At 37.9% G+C, this 16,073-nt stretch overlaps 1 protein-coding gene and 1 pseudogene across 1 annotated transcript in view; both read left to right on the top strand.

The window, feature by feature from the left end:
- Positions 1–16,073, top strand: part of LOC103175227 (cysteine-rich motor neuron 1 protein) — an 82,958-nt gene that overhangs the window by 47,705 nt on the left and 19,180 nt on the right. Inside the window, exons 3-5 of the mRNA XM_007888117.2 lie at positions 5,157–5,399; positions 9,657–9,839; positions 10,527–10,724. Of these exons, the coding sequence (XP_007886308.2) occupies positions 5,157–5,399; positions 9,657–9,839; positions 10,527–10,724 (624 nt within the window). The remainder of the gene's footprint in view (positions 1–5,156; positions 5,400–9,656; positions 9,840–10,526; positions 10,725–16,073) is intronic.
- On the top strand, positions 13,747–13,907 carry LOC121849711 (annotated as a pseudogene).

Genomic DNA, 16,073 nt, shown 5'->3' with positions numbered 1-16,073 from the left:
CATCCAATAGAGTCTACACCGGCTCTTAGAGCAAGATGTTCATTCATTCCCATTGCCCTGCCTTGTTCCCACCTCTATCTTTCATGTTCCTGGCTGCTTTCCTCTGGAAGCTCACAATGGAGCTGCTCCACTACCTTACTTAGCAGTGGATTCCACATCCCAACAACTCTCTGAATGAAAAGAAATCTCCTAAGCTCTCCTTGCACTCTTCTTGTGACTATTGTGTAATTATGGCCCCTATTTATTGATTCCCTTACCAGTGGAAATAGCTTCTTCCTTATTTACCCTGTCAAAACCCGTAATGGATCAATTTGAAATATTTGTTTAATTAACAGTAAATAATTTGGATTGCTTTAAGAATGGCAGCATCTCTAAACTGATAACATTTCATCAGAGGTGTTGTAGTTTGGATCTCTGGGAGCCTCTGGGAATTCAATGCGACTGTATTCAATTTAGCTCTGTTGATTACCAGTGCAGCAAAAATGTGGTTTTGCCCAAGGCTCATTTTGGATGCTTTACACATTTAAGCATATAAGTAGTGGATTTATCAATGGGCATATTGTAAGGCATATGCAAGCAACTGGAGTTTGTGTTCTGAAGCATGTTTGCTTGTTAAACAATGTCACGTCAAATGACACAAGCCAATGACACAAGGGAAATGTCATCTTCAGAGTTATGTTACGGAAGCAATCTCTCCTACACCCCCCCCCCCCCCCCCCCCTTCCACACACACACAAATAGATTTCGATTAAAACTTTTAAATAGCTGATTGGAACTTAGATGGACATAACTATGTTATTCATAACTATGTCATCTGACATGGAAAATGAAATACAAACTTGGAAAAAGGGCGAAAACAGTTTTGCAGGTTAAGAAATGACCTAATAGATTGAGAGTATACAACTTTAAAGGTTTACTTTTAGATTAACTTACATTCTCACTTACTTATTTGGCTTTAACTGCACTCCACCACATATAACAGACAAGTACAGTAGCAGACAGGCATAATCAGCATTTTGTTTCTTAACCTGTCCCTTAAAACAAGTAAAGCAAACATAATAAAAGTGGTTTGACTGCATGGCCCATGAATTTGTTTTTTTTGTCTTTTTGAAATCCTTCTGCAAAATTGACATAAATGTGCTGCATTAGCTTAAAAGTCTCAAGACAATTCAATCTGGACACTGGATGAAACACTGCATGGAACATTGTAACTTTAAGCCTACAACATGTGCTTAGTGTTTGCATTTAAATGATGTTAATACTATTTGGATGTTTTTTTCCTTACTATTGCCAGGGAGTTTCCTTTAACAATTCTGGCCCCATGTTTGGGTCTTTTTAATTGAGCTTTTAGTCAAGCACTGGTAAGCTAATTTTGATTGATTTTGGAATATTTCTTCAGATAAGTTCCAAACCTATAGGATAATATAGGCAAACCTATATGCTGTACCAATTATACCTTTTTTTAGCTTTGTTTAATGCAGAACTGTGGTGCGCTTTAATTTGTTTTGCACTTGATATTCTATGACAATTAAATAGGGTCACCTCCACTAGTCTTGTTGTTGTCTTTAGTTAATCACAAACAACAACCAGATTAAATTTGTATAGGGCCTTTCACGTCGGGAGGACGTCCCAAGGCGCTGGACAGAGTACAGATTTCAGACAGTAGTTTAAATATATGGATGGATGGAATGCAAAAATAATGCTTTAGGTTTTAGAATCAGACCCACCAGACACAAACTCCAATGTAAATCTATTTCTTTCCTTTACCCTGTTTTGCAGCTGTTCATCTCAACTTTGTTTTTATAAGTTTTGTTTTCTCTTTTTCATTCCGCCTTAATTGTATAGCATTTGCAGTTAAGAGTTCCCCACCTCTTGCACATTTTTAAAAAAATATGTAAATTCGCTTAATGCCACAAAATTTGGGGTTGAGCATTTTTGGTCGAAAAATTCAGGTCGCTTGCACTGCATTTTGCTGTTACGAGTCTTAAAACATGTATTAACGTACTCAATAAGACAAAAGATGCTTTCAGTGGTGAGTTAGAGTTTAAACTTATTGTTAACATCTGGACTGTACATGATCATTCAGAGGAAACTTCACATAAGTTTTTAATCATTTTCAGTAATGTCCTTCCATTGCTCTTGCTTAGGCTGGCAGAATGATAGTAGCATAATAGACTGTGAGTACACTGTTTCAAAAAATTATGGAATTGAACTTTTTTTTAAGTAAGTCAGACCCTACGTGATTTTTCAGCTATTCCTTGCCAAAAGTAATAATTTCAGTCTGGTGGGAACAATTCTTCTCCTTTCTGTTCCTTTCTGTTGCCAACAGACCTGGTAATATTCACTGTTGTTTACTCCCCCAACTGAGTATTGAAATTCTGTGCATCACAGCCACTGACGTTGACAGTAAACCCAAAATTGCAATTTGGCATCAGCCATCAAATAACTACTACAGAATTACGTAAAAGTACAATTAGAGCATGTGCCAAGGTAGCCAATGTGAATGTTTTTAAGGTTCAATTATCCATTTAAAAATGCTTCCTGTGGTAAGTAAAGTAACTATGTAGCAGCTTATGTCAGTTCTATGGTTGAATAGAATTCCCGGAATGATTCATCTTTTATCAACCAAAAGTTTAGTGTCTTGTTGGAAAACAACCAGGTGTAAGGATTGAGAGTGGAATTCAGCCTCAGTGTAAAATCCTTGTCCGCATTTGATTTCCTTCCTTCAGGTGATGCATTAAACTGAGGCTCTGTTTGCCTGTTCAGGTGGACGTTAAAAGAAACCATGGCACTATTTGAGAAGAGAAGGGAATTTCTTCCCTTGTCCTGGCCAGCAACCCCCAAAATAAATTGGACATTCACTCCATGGCTATTTGTAGGACATTACTGTGCACAAATTGGCTGCTGCATTTTCTTATAATGAATATTCCCTATATTTAACAGTAATTATTGTAAAGCACTTCGGGATGTTTCTATATTGTATCCAATGCTATTATTATTATAAGAATATTTAGTAAAGAAACCATCTTCAATTCAGTTCAATTCTCAGATTTAACAACATAACATTACTCATTTAAACCTTTAAATTCAAACTCAATTATATATTTCAGTCTTGGTTCAGCTGGAGTTGAGACATTGAGGTGCTACAAAGGTTTGAAAACTAACAACTGTTTAATTGTATTTTGAGATAGAGAGAAAGAGAGCACATTATCTCATGGAGAAATTAACATCCTATAGTCATTTAAAATGAGATCCAAAAGAAAATGATGGTTATAAAGAGGTTTTTATAATTGGATTGAGATAATCTAATTTTATTGCATTATAATATGAAAAAATTCATCGTATTTATTCATCAGATTCAAACAACGTAATCATTGTGGGAAATAGAACAAGTAAGAGCTATATTTTAGTGTTTACTTGCCACATAAAGTTAATTTTAAGTAATTGTGGTAAGCGCATAGAATACAATTCAGCTAATTCAGATGGTTTGGAGGCACAAAGTACCATTACTAGTATTATATCATCAAGTTGGTGCCAAAGGGGTTTGTGCTGAAGTTGATAAACTAGTGGTTTGACGTGGCATTATGCCACAAGTGCATATGTAATATAGAAACAGAGAGATTGAGAGATTGTGTTATTCCCAGATGGATTTACGTCCCTATAAAGGCATGTCCTCCTCGAAACTGTAGAGTTGTTTCTTTTTTAAATGAAACAAAAATGACCCTTTTTTTATATAGTTGTATTTGCCATTTCATGAAACCCAGCAAATTCCTTGGTGGCATTGTGCTGAACACCACATATATAATGTAATTCATTGACTCTGCTGCCTTAATTATGCACCACAGCACAACCAAACCACTGATGGTTGTCTCTGACACAAGTGAAAGCTTAACATGGTCATATCAATGTCACGGCAACATATCAAAACTATCAAATGATTGTATTGTAAGTACTGAATAGGTAAAGTGGGCAAGTTACCTAGCTTTACCCCCATTATGTAGTGTATTGTACATAGGATACCTGTGTTTTTGCAGGTGTACCACTTTTTTTATTATTAGTCTGATCATGTCATTGGCAGCTGGGAGACTTGTTCTTTATTGTCCAAACAAGCTAAGAATTTTACTTTATTCTGGGAGGCATACAAGAACGCAACAATGTACCGCTTCATTTTACATGCTAAAAGCATGCAGCTTGATAACATCATTTAGAAGACAATGCAAGGCTTGTAAGAATGCCTTTTCAGGCATGATTTTCGAATTCAGATGCGAGCAGATTTGAAATGTAGATCTTCTGAAGAATGCAAGTTTCCTAATTTTCTCCTTATGTGAACTTCTGTCTCCTCAAATCAGAAAATAAACCAGAAAAACATGTTTGGCTTCTTACACCATTACTGTAAGACTTGGTGCATATCCTAAGTTTAAGCACGGTGACATGCTGCCCCACTTCAAGGGCATTATAGAAATGCAAGTTGTTCTAGTTATATGTGGATAATGAAATATGTTCTTCTTGTTGCCTAGTTAATGAAACAAAATAGAATAAAAATGTTGAAATTGGATTAGGCCAAAATTAAATTCACTCGTTTCTGTAATGAAATATTCCACTAATTATTCCTAAAGTACAAATTGCACCCAAGCAATTTAGTCGATAAACATGCTGAGCCATTGGGGAGTATGCAAATATTTTTATCCAAACGTTAATTTATTCCTGGCTTACTTAGTTATAGACATTCCTGTAACAGCATGGAGCTGCCTATAAAGACCTTGATCTAACCTTTTGCATAGCTTGTTACCAGATTGAATAGCATATCTCAAAAAAAACAATGAATTTAGATGGTGGACAGCTGATAATTTGCGAGGTGCAAATTCAAGTGAAGCTTGAATGCTGCCCCTTCGCCTCTAATTCAGCCCAAAATGGAAGTTTCTTCTCTCTGCTGGCTCAAGTGTTCCACAGGAAATCAAACCGTGCAAACTTTACAAAAAAACTGCAGAAAATATTGAAGTTCTAGGCAATCATAGAGGTTTAAAACAATGATCTTAAGACTAAGACCATGTGAATTTCGAATTTTCATTTTAAAAGACATAATGTGTAATGCCGCAGTTTCCCTTCTACCTGAATAAAAGTGCAGTTTCTCACATTATTACGTTTCTGTTATACAGGGAGGGAATTGGATTGTGCCAATGTTCGTTGCCCAGTGCACTTTGAGTCTCTTTGCCCTGAGGACTCTGTGCTTGTTAAAGGATACAAACAACCAGGAAATTGCTGCCCAACACCTTCCACCTGCCAGTGTGACAAGGAAGCCTGCACAGAAGAAATCTGTTCCTTTGGTTTTCTGCAAGTTCTGGTTTCTGAGGCAACAGGAATACCAGGAGAGTGTTGTGATGTGTACGAATGCAGATCAGGTAATAATAATAATAATAATCCTTGCATTTGATATAGCGCCTTATCACGTCTTTGAGACGTCTCAAAGCGCTTCACAGAATATACTGTAAAGTGAATTGACTATTTTGTGGGCAAAATACTACAGTAGTAAGAAAAAAATTGTGCCTTTAAAATCTGTTGATGAATGCGATTCAATGTTTGATTGTGAAAACAGTGTTTGTAACATGAGATAATTCTGATTGAATCACATTAGATGTAAAGTCCAATCTTCCACTTGTGCTTAACAAATTCATCCTGTGCACAAAGTAGCAATATAGTTGCTCAAAATTGACCATTCTATCATTTCCCTTCCCATTGCCATCCATACAACAGTACAATATGCAAACAAATGTTCTTGTTCCCAATTTGCACTTCGCGCCTTTCATGAAGTCTTTTGCCCCCTCCCAAAAGGAAACCATTAAGAAATGGAACTTTAATTCCTGACCATAAATATTATAACTTTATACCTCCTTCCTGACAGAAGTCCCAAATTGTCAGGGTGACAAATGATACACTTTGAGTACTGCGCAATAATTGCTGCCCACATTGTATTGGGATTTGAATGGATATGCCAGGTTACCACAAAACAGGCATCGCCATGATGGATGCTCAGGATACATACAAGACCTATAGTGTAGTTTTTACTTAATTGTGCAAATGTCATGGTGCTGCTCAGATTTAAAGGAAGCCAGAGTACCCCTTGTATGTAGCCACTAAAACCAAACTACCACAATTAAGGCTTATTGAAAAATATTGGTTCAAGACCTGGAACTTGGATGCAAAAGGATGTGCGGAAGCAACTAAAGTGGTGAAAACAAGTCATCCCAGCATGGTACATCGCTGTCAATCGAAGAGCTGTTGAGGGACCAAGTGTCAAACAATTGAACCTAGGGTATTTGAAATGTCTCTTATTTGATACAAGTCATGTTTGACCTATTGTTCGTGATAGACTGATCAAGATATTGGGACGTGCTTAGCTGATTCATCACCTGCCTGGTATCGTTCACTTAAGCCCTGTGCTGATTTTTCAAATGAACCATGGGTACAGCAGGTTAATACTGGTGTGACCTTTACGTGTGCATGCAGACTGACTTCTGGCAGAGTTTGACTCAAGATCGCTTTTGAGCTTATGCCAGGAATCCAGCAATGCAGGCTTAAATTAACCAATATCTCCTGCTGAATGTGGTGCCTGTTTAACCCTGGAATGTTAATCTGATCTTGAAAAGCCACAATTTTAGTAGTTGATGACATTTTTAACCATGTTGTTCTCTGAACATTAGAAAAGGGGATACATACATTAGCTTTCTTTTTAGTGGAAAAAGGTTAATGCTCTCCTGTTCAGTTCTCTGTCAAATAACAAGTTGCAAATTAGCAATGTTAAATTCATAACACTATTTGCATTTAATTCAGCGCCTAATCACATCATAACATCTCCAGTTGTTATAGTAAATATGGCTGGAATGCTAAATCAGAAGTTTACATTCCCAGGTGATAGACCTTACATGATGTCTTATTATTTGTATTGCCCTTTATCTCAGCACCTGAATACAATTTTGACATTACTACAGTTCCAATTAACCAGCTTCACAAATGTGATATTGATGGTTTGCAAATTATTTGTGGAGAACATAGCTCTCTGTGGATCAGCAAGAATATTATGATCAACACTGTATCTTCGATTCTTTCTTCGACCAAGAATATGTAATAATGATTTCTTGACTTTCTTAATTTTTTTCATTTTTGGCTACAGGTAGTGAGTGAAACCAATCATTTATGTTTCGAACCAAAAAAGGGAATTGGGAAAAAGTAGCAATTTGATGTAGAATCTAAGGGTGAACAAGTAACCTTTCAGGATAGATAATAGCATTGCCTGCGAATGTAAATGTATGCTGCTTCAGTCTCTTTAAACTTTCATCAGACGAGAGTCACAGTAAAATTGCTTAGACTATAAAATATCTTGAAATAAAGCACAAAGTTAAACAGGGCTTTTTTTCTCCCCGGTCACATGTTTGAGCTGAAAAGTTCAACAGTTCAGTGTTGGGATAGGTTTTAAATTTTTGTTCCATCTGAAGGGTGAAAAATAATTCCCTTCAGCGCTTGGTACCAGCTTAATTGTGGCTGACAGGAAAGGGATCAGTGTTTTGATAATAAATGTCTGCTGTTCTTTTCTGGCCAGTGTTGAAGTCTTTTGTGTTGGCCTTTTTGAGCACACTGCAGATTAAACCCAGTGCAGTGAGTGCACTGACAGCAAGCTGACATCAAACGCCGTTGGTTTGGAGAAGATGGTTTTCACTCTGAGTAGCTTAGCCGTTCATCCACAAAAAGCTTTCATTGCAGCCAGTGCAGTGAGAGAACCTGAACAGAGCAGAATGACTGCTTCATCAACCATTTTACACAGAATTATGCAGTTCAAAAGAATTGTGAATTTTCAGCCCCTGAGAACCGCCTTGAATTTGCACGCCATAATTCCTTTATCAATATTTCATTGAATTTCATCAAATTTACACTAGTCAGCAGTCTCAGAGTTTATTAGCTGTAATTTGTTCTTACTGCAAGATTTTGATTATCTTAAAAAAAAAGGATTCATCTTTGTTCAGCTCTGTTGATTTATTTTGGGAACGTAATCCATTGATTTTAAAAATGCATCAGAATACATCAGATAGTGATTTCCTCCATTTACAAAGATTGAGCTTGCACTTATGCAAAATATTTTAGTGTTTAGTTAATAAAGCTCACTTAGGGTTCCTGCAACTTTAATGGTTATTCCACATTGACTGGACCATTTGAACTCAATCTCGGAGAATTGTAGGAACCATATAACTTTCAAGAGTTTCAGTCACATAACTGTGAGGAACAATTCGGCTGAAGCACCTATCTTTGGTGCTACCCGAAAAGAGAAGGGAGTTTCTTCCAGTGTCCAGGCTATGAAATCCACCTGGTAAAATTGATCATTCACTTCATGGCTGTTGGTGGGATACTGCTGCATGCAAATTGGTCATCGCATTCACCTAAATAATAAAGTCACTACACTTTACAGTAAAAACCCTGTGAAGCAGTTTTCTCCTGACATTAAAAGCATTATATAAAATGCAAAGATTATTTTATTAATACAGTATCTACAGTGTTTCCGTTTTCTCTATAAAATTAATCCACTGGTTTTATTTGCAGTCACATTATTGTACAGCATGTGCAACAACATGCTTGATTTTTTTATTGTTGCAGTGTCATGTGTACATTGGCTGTTATTCTTTGTAGCTTTTCTTTGTTGGCTATACAAATGTTCTCAACCAGCTGCATTTTGCTGGCAGCAGCAGAGAACAGTACAGTCTGAGCTGTGAAGTGCACAGAGTAGTTGTGTAAAATGAAGGGAAGAGGGAATACTGTGGACTCAACATTGTACTGTATTACAGACCGCTATTGACAAATTGCAGGGTTCACATTGAACCAAGGACCTGTTTACGCATTTCACTGACAATGTTAATGAGGGTAATTTTGGTGAAATTTCTGGATGGAGCATTAATTCATCTGTGTTTAGTGCTGCTGCCAGAATTTTTACATCTGCAAAACTAGTTTCTTAAAACTGAAGGAATGTAAAAGACAATTTAACACATCATCAATGAAATTTAGTGAGAAAATCTTGCCACATTGTGCGACTGACGGAAAATCGAAACAAGATAAATGGTTAGTTGATGTTTGTGCAACTTAACAAATGGGAGAAAAAGAAAAAAATATGCATACTAATGCAAAAAGCACTTTCAGATGTCCTTCCAACTTGAAAGGCACTATATCAAATACAATGATTATAATATTATGGTTAGAGTATCTGCAGTATGTGGGTATGGATGCTGGGTCCATATAATCAGGAAATGTTTGACGGATGACGTCAGGTATTCATAAACTTAAATTTACTGTGAAAATAACATGTAACGTCAAAATCACATCTTAGGAAGGGAATAATTACCTAATTTAGGCTGCTGCAGATACTTTCTCAGTGGCTGCTCCAAGTTTAACACTAACCAATTTATATCATTTCGGAAAGATGCTCATGAATTTGCGTTACTGTCAAAAATGTGTTCAGTGGTCTTTTATGCCTGTGCAAGAGAAATGTTGTTGTTTTCTCTCTTTCTCCCCCCCAACCCCCCCACGACATCGTGCAGTTACACAATTTGGAAGTGGAGGAAAATGATTCAAATGATTTTTGAATCAAAGTTAATGTTCTTCTGTTTTTTTTAATGCAGAAATATCACGCAAATGTGTGTACAACAGCACTGAGTACGCGGATGGAGAGGTGTATCGCATGGAGTCTTGCTGGTTCTGCCGCTGTCGAGGTGGGATCTCATTATGTTCAAAAGCTGAGTGTGGAGAGCTGGAATGTGAAAACTATTATATCCCTGAGGGAGAATGCTGTCCAGTTTGTCAGGGTAAGTTTCTGCAGATCTCAGTGATAAATTGACATCTTTAGTAAAAGAAAGACAGGAAACTTTATCATACATGTGCTTACACTCCATTGATCAGATCTGATATGGGCTCCAATACGTGGCAAATTGTGACAATGTTTTAGAAATTAACTCAAAGAGCTTCACAGGATATACAGGACTGCGTACCTTGTGGTCGAATGCGGAAGCCAGTTTGTGCATATCTTTTAAGATCTGTCAGTAAAAAAGATTTTTTTTATTATTACAAACCATCGAAGACCTGCTGTTGAAAGCGATGATAAATTTCCATTTACTGATTGTGGTGACAATCTGAATGTTTCTTTTTTTTAAAAAATTACATTTCCAAAGATTATATACTTAAATTGGCCTAAATTGTGGAAATATTCTATTCGAAAAGAGATGGGAGTTTCTCCCGGTGTCCTGGTCAACTAATTCCCTGAATTAAATCGGTCACTAACTCCATGACTATTTGTGGGACACTGCCTTGCGCAACTGGCTGCCGCATTTTGCCCACAAAATATACACTCACTCTTCCATTTTACAGGATATTCTTTGACCCGCTTTGAGACATCTCGATGATGTGATAAGGCGTCATCTGAAATGCAAAGATTATTATATTCATTTTAAAGCTGTTTTAACGTCATTAAATATTTACCACTTTGTTCTATGCAGACCAAGTGTTTCCAGTTCTAGGTGGAGTGGGATGTTTGGCTCGAGGTCATATTCGAGTTCATGGGGATCAGTGGCGAGAAGATGACTGTACTTTCTGCCAGTGTGTCAATGGGGATCATCATTGCATGGCCATGGCTTGCAAGCAGACGTGTCAAAATCCAGTTAAAATACCTGGCGAGTGCTGCCCTTTCTGTGAAGGTAATGAATTGGAACTTGTGAAAGTGAAAGAACTTGTGTCAACTTAAATTCTAGTTGTATCAACATGTTGATGAGCTGCCCTGTTCATGTAAGGTAGTTGCCAATGAACTTCAACACTTGAATGTTGAATGGTGAAGATTATCCTGTACAATATATGGAATTAATAATAATAATAATCCTTGCATTTGATATAGCGCTTTTCACGTCGGGAGGATGTCCCAAAGCGCTTCACAGAACACACTGTAAAGTGAATTGACTGTATATTTGCGGGCGAAACGTGGCAGCCAATTGCGCACAGCAATGTCCCACAGACAGTCGTAGATTGAAAATTACCAATTTATTATTGCTTTTGGTTTTGGAGGGATTATTATTAGACGTGTGAAGTAAGGAAACTTGCCCAAGGTTTTGCCCTGCCTGAATTGAACTCAGGTCTCTCACTTGCAAAACGAGTGCTCTAACCACTGAGCTACAGGACTCCACAAATTAACAACTGGTTTGTATTTAATTTATGCTGGTAATACAAAATAGGAAGTTGGAGGGTCGTGGTGGCACCAGTGTGTTATGCTGTGGCTCATAGAACATGGATTTGTGCCCACAATTTCTTATGTGTTTTAATGTTTCTGAGCTGCACCATTTTGGCAGCTCCACACAGGGATGTTTGGAGTCCTCGCTACTCTCACCTGTTCACACATCTTGAAGGTCGTGGGAACATGTTTGCAACATAGTCCCTGTTAGGGAGGCTTTGAAAAGGATGGAATAAGTTATATATTTAGGAACTGCGTCAGTTTTCATTAAAGTCACAAGCTATTTAAGGCTCTAATGAATGTCAGACAGACAGCAGCTGCACCTTCTAATTGGGTGTCCTGATTTACCTGCAATTTTTTTCTGATTAATGTCGGGAAGACCCACTGTTATATTGGTAATGTGGTAGGCATTACCATCAGGCAGGCGCCAAAAATTTACATTACAATTTGCAGTGGTAGGTCCAATTTGGAAATACCATTGAGCAATGCAGTATTCTCATATCAAACTGGCATTCAATTCACGCTAAAAATGTTGGATTCAGTGTGAGTTTAATCCTGGGCTTCCAGTAATGTAAACAATTCTCCGGCAGAACATTGGAGTGCCTGTTTTATTAACCTTTGCCATTATCGAAAAGGATAGTGACCACTGTCTGGTTGGCAACCGCACTGATCACTATGCTATGTCAAGGCATGAGATCCATTATCTGGGTAGATCAGAGCAACCTTGATATAATTATAATGTGAACAGGACAGTTCTGAGTCTTATCTAGGCAGTAGCTGAAATGACGATTCTGGAGTCTTTCCAGGAGTTTACTGGTTCAGGAGAAAAATCAACATGGTGTATTGGCCAGAGTTGGGGATGTGCTTATTCGTTTTAGCTCCTGTTTCTGCTTACTGCTGGCCCTTTGCTGTAGGTCTATAATGTTTCCGAAGAGGCTTTATTGAACAAATGCCAGGAATTATCAGCTGAATAAGTTACTGAGTTACTAAGCTGTCCCCATCAGTCTGACTGCACTTTGTGTTCAGTTTATTCTTCTCTGAGGTCAGGCCCTGCAAGATCATAACAACATGATTGACAGAGTGACGGGATTTACCGCACAATGAGAAAAGTACTGAAAGGATGCCACATCTTTGCTTTGGTTTTAACTGTTGGTGGGGATAAATAAAAAACAGAACCGTAAGACCCTGAGAAGGGAAACACCATTCCAACATGAATATTGCCACACATAAAAACAAGCACTTCAATTGCAGAAGATATTACTGAAATATTTTCTCAAGAGGATGTCTATTATCTTTTGGGTCAAAACTATAATTAATTTTGTTCAATGAATATGATTCTCTAAAAGAGATTACAAAATATGCAGTCACTACATTTTATTATCTTGAATACCCTGTGGTTATCCCGGTAGTTCATATTAGTTAAGGGGTTCAAATTGTAATGCATTTTTATGTACATTAGCCTGCTTCATCTCACCGACTTGATTCACCCCAACGTTGGTGGGTGGGCTTTTAGCCATTCTACCCCCAATGTCTGGAACTTCATCCCAGAGACCTTCTGACTTGTCCCCTTAGTCCCCATTATTAAAACCCACCTTACATCTCTCACCGTGTTTTTGGCCATCCCTTCTGCCCCTTCCCCTGTCACCCAGCTCAGATACAGAGCCAGCTACATAAAGGGTTTTGAAATGTCATCCTGATGTAAAAGGGGCTGTATAAATATAAACAGTATTGCATTACTGCTTGCATATCACAGAAGAAAATACAATTGAAGCATCTTAAAAATTTTGTAAAACAATCCTGGACCACCACACGGTTATGTTGCCGTGTGTTGTGTTTACCTGTTTAGTTAATCAGCTATTTTGCATTTGTTACTGTGTGTTATTGAGAATTTTTCGATGGTGGAACAGTTACTTAAGCTTCTTGGTATGTACTGGTTACATGCCTATGGTAACCTAACTTGCATGTTGAAATCCATGCAAATGGAATCCTAATTGAATCAAGATCATCAGATGCAATGGAATGCCAAATCTTTTGCTTGTTTGGAGTTCTTTCCAAATGAATATACGACAAGCGCTTGGAAAGGGAGCACATCTCTTCAAACCGTGTTATTCTACATTTGGATGAAGATATTTTTGTTTGTGTCTCTTCCCTCTCCCACAGTATAGTGTTACAGGGAGCAGTATTGTCAGAAGCCAGCTTCAATTGAAGCAGGCTGTGGATTTGGAGCACTTTTCCACATGTTGATTTTCCCCAATCATAACTGGTATCAACTGTTGAGGGCTGGTGATTCACTCAAGTTGGGAAGGATGATCTGAGATGAAATTGCCCCTCCGCAAAGCCAAGTGGCCATTGTTCCAACAGGATTGGATTGAGCTTGGGAGCAGGCTCTTTACCCAGCCTCGTGAAGAAGTAGTAACTAAATAATGAGGAATAAACAGAGAAGGAATAATTGCCCCAACAATGTTTCATATTTCAATTTGGAGTGAAATATCTGGTTTATTGCTTCTAAGCCTTTTAGCTAAGATCAAGTGTAGTATCTGTACTGATCAGTTTCTCCTTAGGATGTGCTCCTGCCACAAAGATCTCCTGTTGAGATTTGTTTGTGTTTACAAGTTCCGTCCAAATCTCTCCATACTGCATTAAGGGAGGATGATCCCTTCAGCCCAGGAATTACTGTAAAGTGTAGTATATTTATGTCGGTGAACATGGTAGCCAATTTGGCACAGCAAGAAAGTATAGGAATGGGATTCTGGGCTAAAGCTGCATTATATTCAGGGAAGGGGAAGAGGAAGAACATTTAGGCGTTGGGACAGGTGCAGGGCAATGATACCAGTGAGTGAAACAGGTGTGGGACAGTGATACCAGAGTGTGAGGAAGACGGAAATAAGGCAGTAAACTGCCAGGATCTGAGATCGAGGTGAAGAGCATAGAGTCAAAGCACAGTCTCAGCTTTCACATACCAAACACGACTCTCGCTTTCCTTCACTCTGTTTCTCATCCAAACAAATGTACAATTTGGGAAATAATTCTACTATAGAAAGAATCTGAATAATTATGTGGGTTTCCTTAATGTCCAGTTTACGGAGATTGTAATAGCAATGGAAATGATCAAATTAGCAGAATGTAGCGAATCGGTTTAGTTTGCGAAGTTTGCTGTATCATTGAATTTTGCTCCTGAATTTCTCTTTGTAATCTAATATGCATTCCCCTTCCCAGTTTTTTACCATGATTATTTTTTCATACATGTATTCTATTGTTTGCCTTAAAATGCCATTTTGCTGAAAGGACAAATAGGAACAACTAATTGACAAGTAAAGATAGTCGAATAATAATGTTCAAATAGTATCCTGCCCAAACACAGAGCTCAAAAGGACCTTTGAACATATTGTATAATTACTAATATTGGCTGAATAAAAGATGTGTATTTGTTACCGTAGTATTTAGACGGTGCTTAGTGGAAATGGCAGGGTGTTAACTGATAGCCTTTTTTAATATCCAAGTCACAAGACTGGTGACACAAAGACAGAGATATATTTATTTAGTAATTACCACTGTTAGCAAATGCAACATCATTGTACAAATGGCTAACTGAAATTCTAATGTAATGACCAAGAATGTAACTCGTGATAGAACTTGTTAGTAGGTCATTTTATTTTTTGTTTCATGGCTTTGTCGTGCCTACGCCCAAATACTTTTTTTCTTGTCCTTCAGTATTAAGTGTATATCTCCCACTTTTCCCCTTCTCCCCCCCCCCTCCATCTTCATTTTAAACTATTTGGTGCCTACAAGGTAGCTGGCTCAGAATTAGCTAAATACTTCAAACAAATTTTAACGTCAATCAAAAGTGCAACTCAAACTGTTGATGCTCATTTAAACCCAGATACCCTTCTGCATGAGTTCCCTGTGAAATCTAGACCAATGGAAACCTGTGATCTTGGCGCGATTAGACCTGTATTATTGAAGACAGTTCAGAATTTCAAGTCACCATCACAGCTGTGCTTTTCGCAACAAGTTTTAGTAGTAGCTGGGCAACATTGAGGTTATGTTAATTATCGCTGTAGATACTCACTGGCTTGGAATCATTAACATTAGAATAGACATGGCAGCCAGGCTTACGGTAGCTCCTTGATGTTGCTTACGTTTTGGAACTCCAGGTGAAATGAGCAAATTCTAAAGACAGAATGAAATGTTTTACCTTCCTACAATCCCTTCAAATGTGGCTGAATCTGTTTAACAGCTTATATACGTAGTCTGAATTACCTGGTTCAACTTGCTATAAATAAAAGATGCAGATGTTCCACATCAGATCTGCAATCTGTGAGTTGAGTGAAACGCCCAGACCTACAGCAGATGCTGCTGAAGATCTGAGGCTGGAAATATGAAACCCTTTTCTAAACTGCTACAGTCATTACCAGATCCCCTTTGGTTCTCTGATGGAAAAATTATTCTTTTTTTTACGCACCCAAACACCAGTTTGGACTAACTAAGGAAACTAAATTGGGCTTGAAATAGGTTATTTGTTTCAATTGGGTGACTGATTAACATGTGCGTATCTTAACAACAACAAAAACTTGCACTTATATAGCGCCCCTCACACAGGGTAGCATCCACGACCGCTTGACAGTGGTGGAGCACGACACCTTATTAGCAATATAATACGTTCGCCGATGACTGCAATACTCATGTTCCCAGGCAGGAAAAAAAGCTCTTGCTCTATCCACTTCAATAACACTTTGATCCCCTTTGTTAGGATCACTAACTCCAAGTCTGAACAGCAGTTTGAGAGTTAAATACTGACTTTTTGATGCGTCTTCTCAGCTGCACA

The sequence above is a fragment of the Callorhinchus milii genome, unplaced genomic scaffold (assembly GCF_018977255.1).
Source record: "Callorhinchus milii isolate IMCB2004 unplaced genomic scaffold, IMCB_Cmil_1.0 Scaffold9, whole genome shotgun sequence".
NCBI classification, from domain to species: Eukaryota; Metazoa; Chordata; class Chondrichthyes; order Chimaeriformes; family Callorhinchidae; genus Callorhinchus; species Callorhinchus milii.
This window is presented reverse-complemented; position numbering and strand designations above follow the sequence as displayed.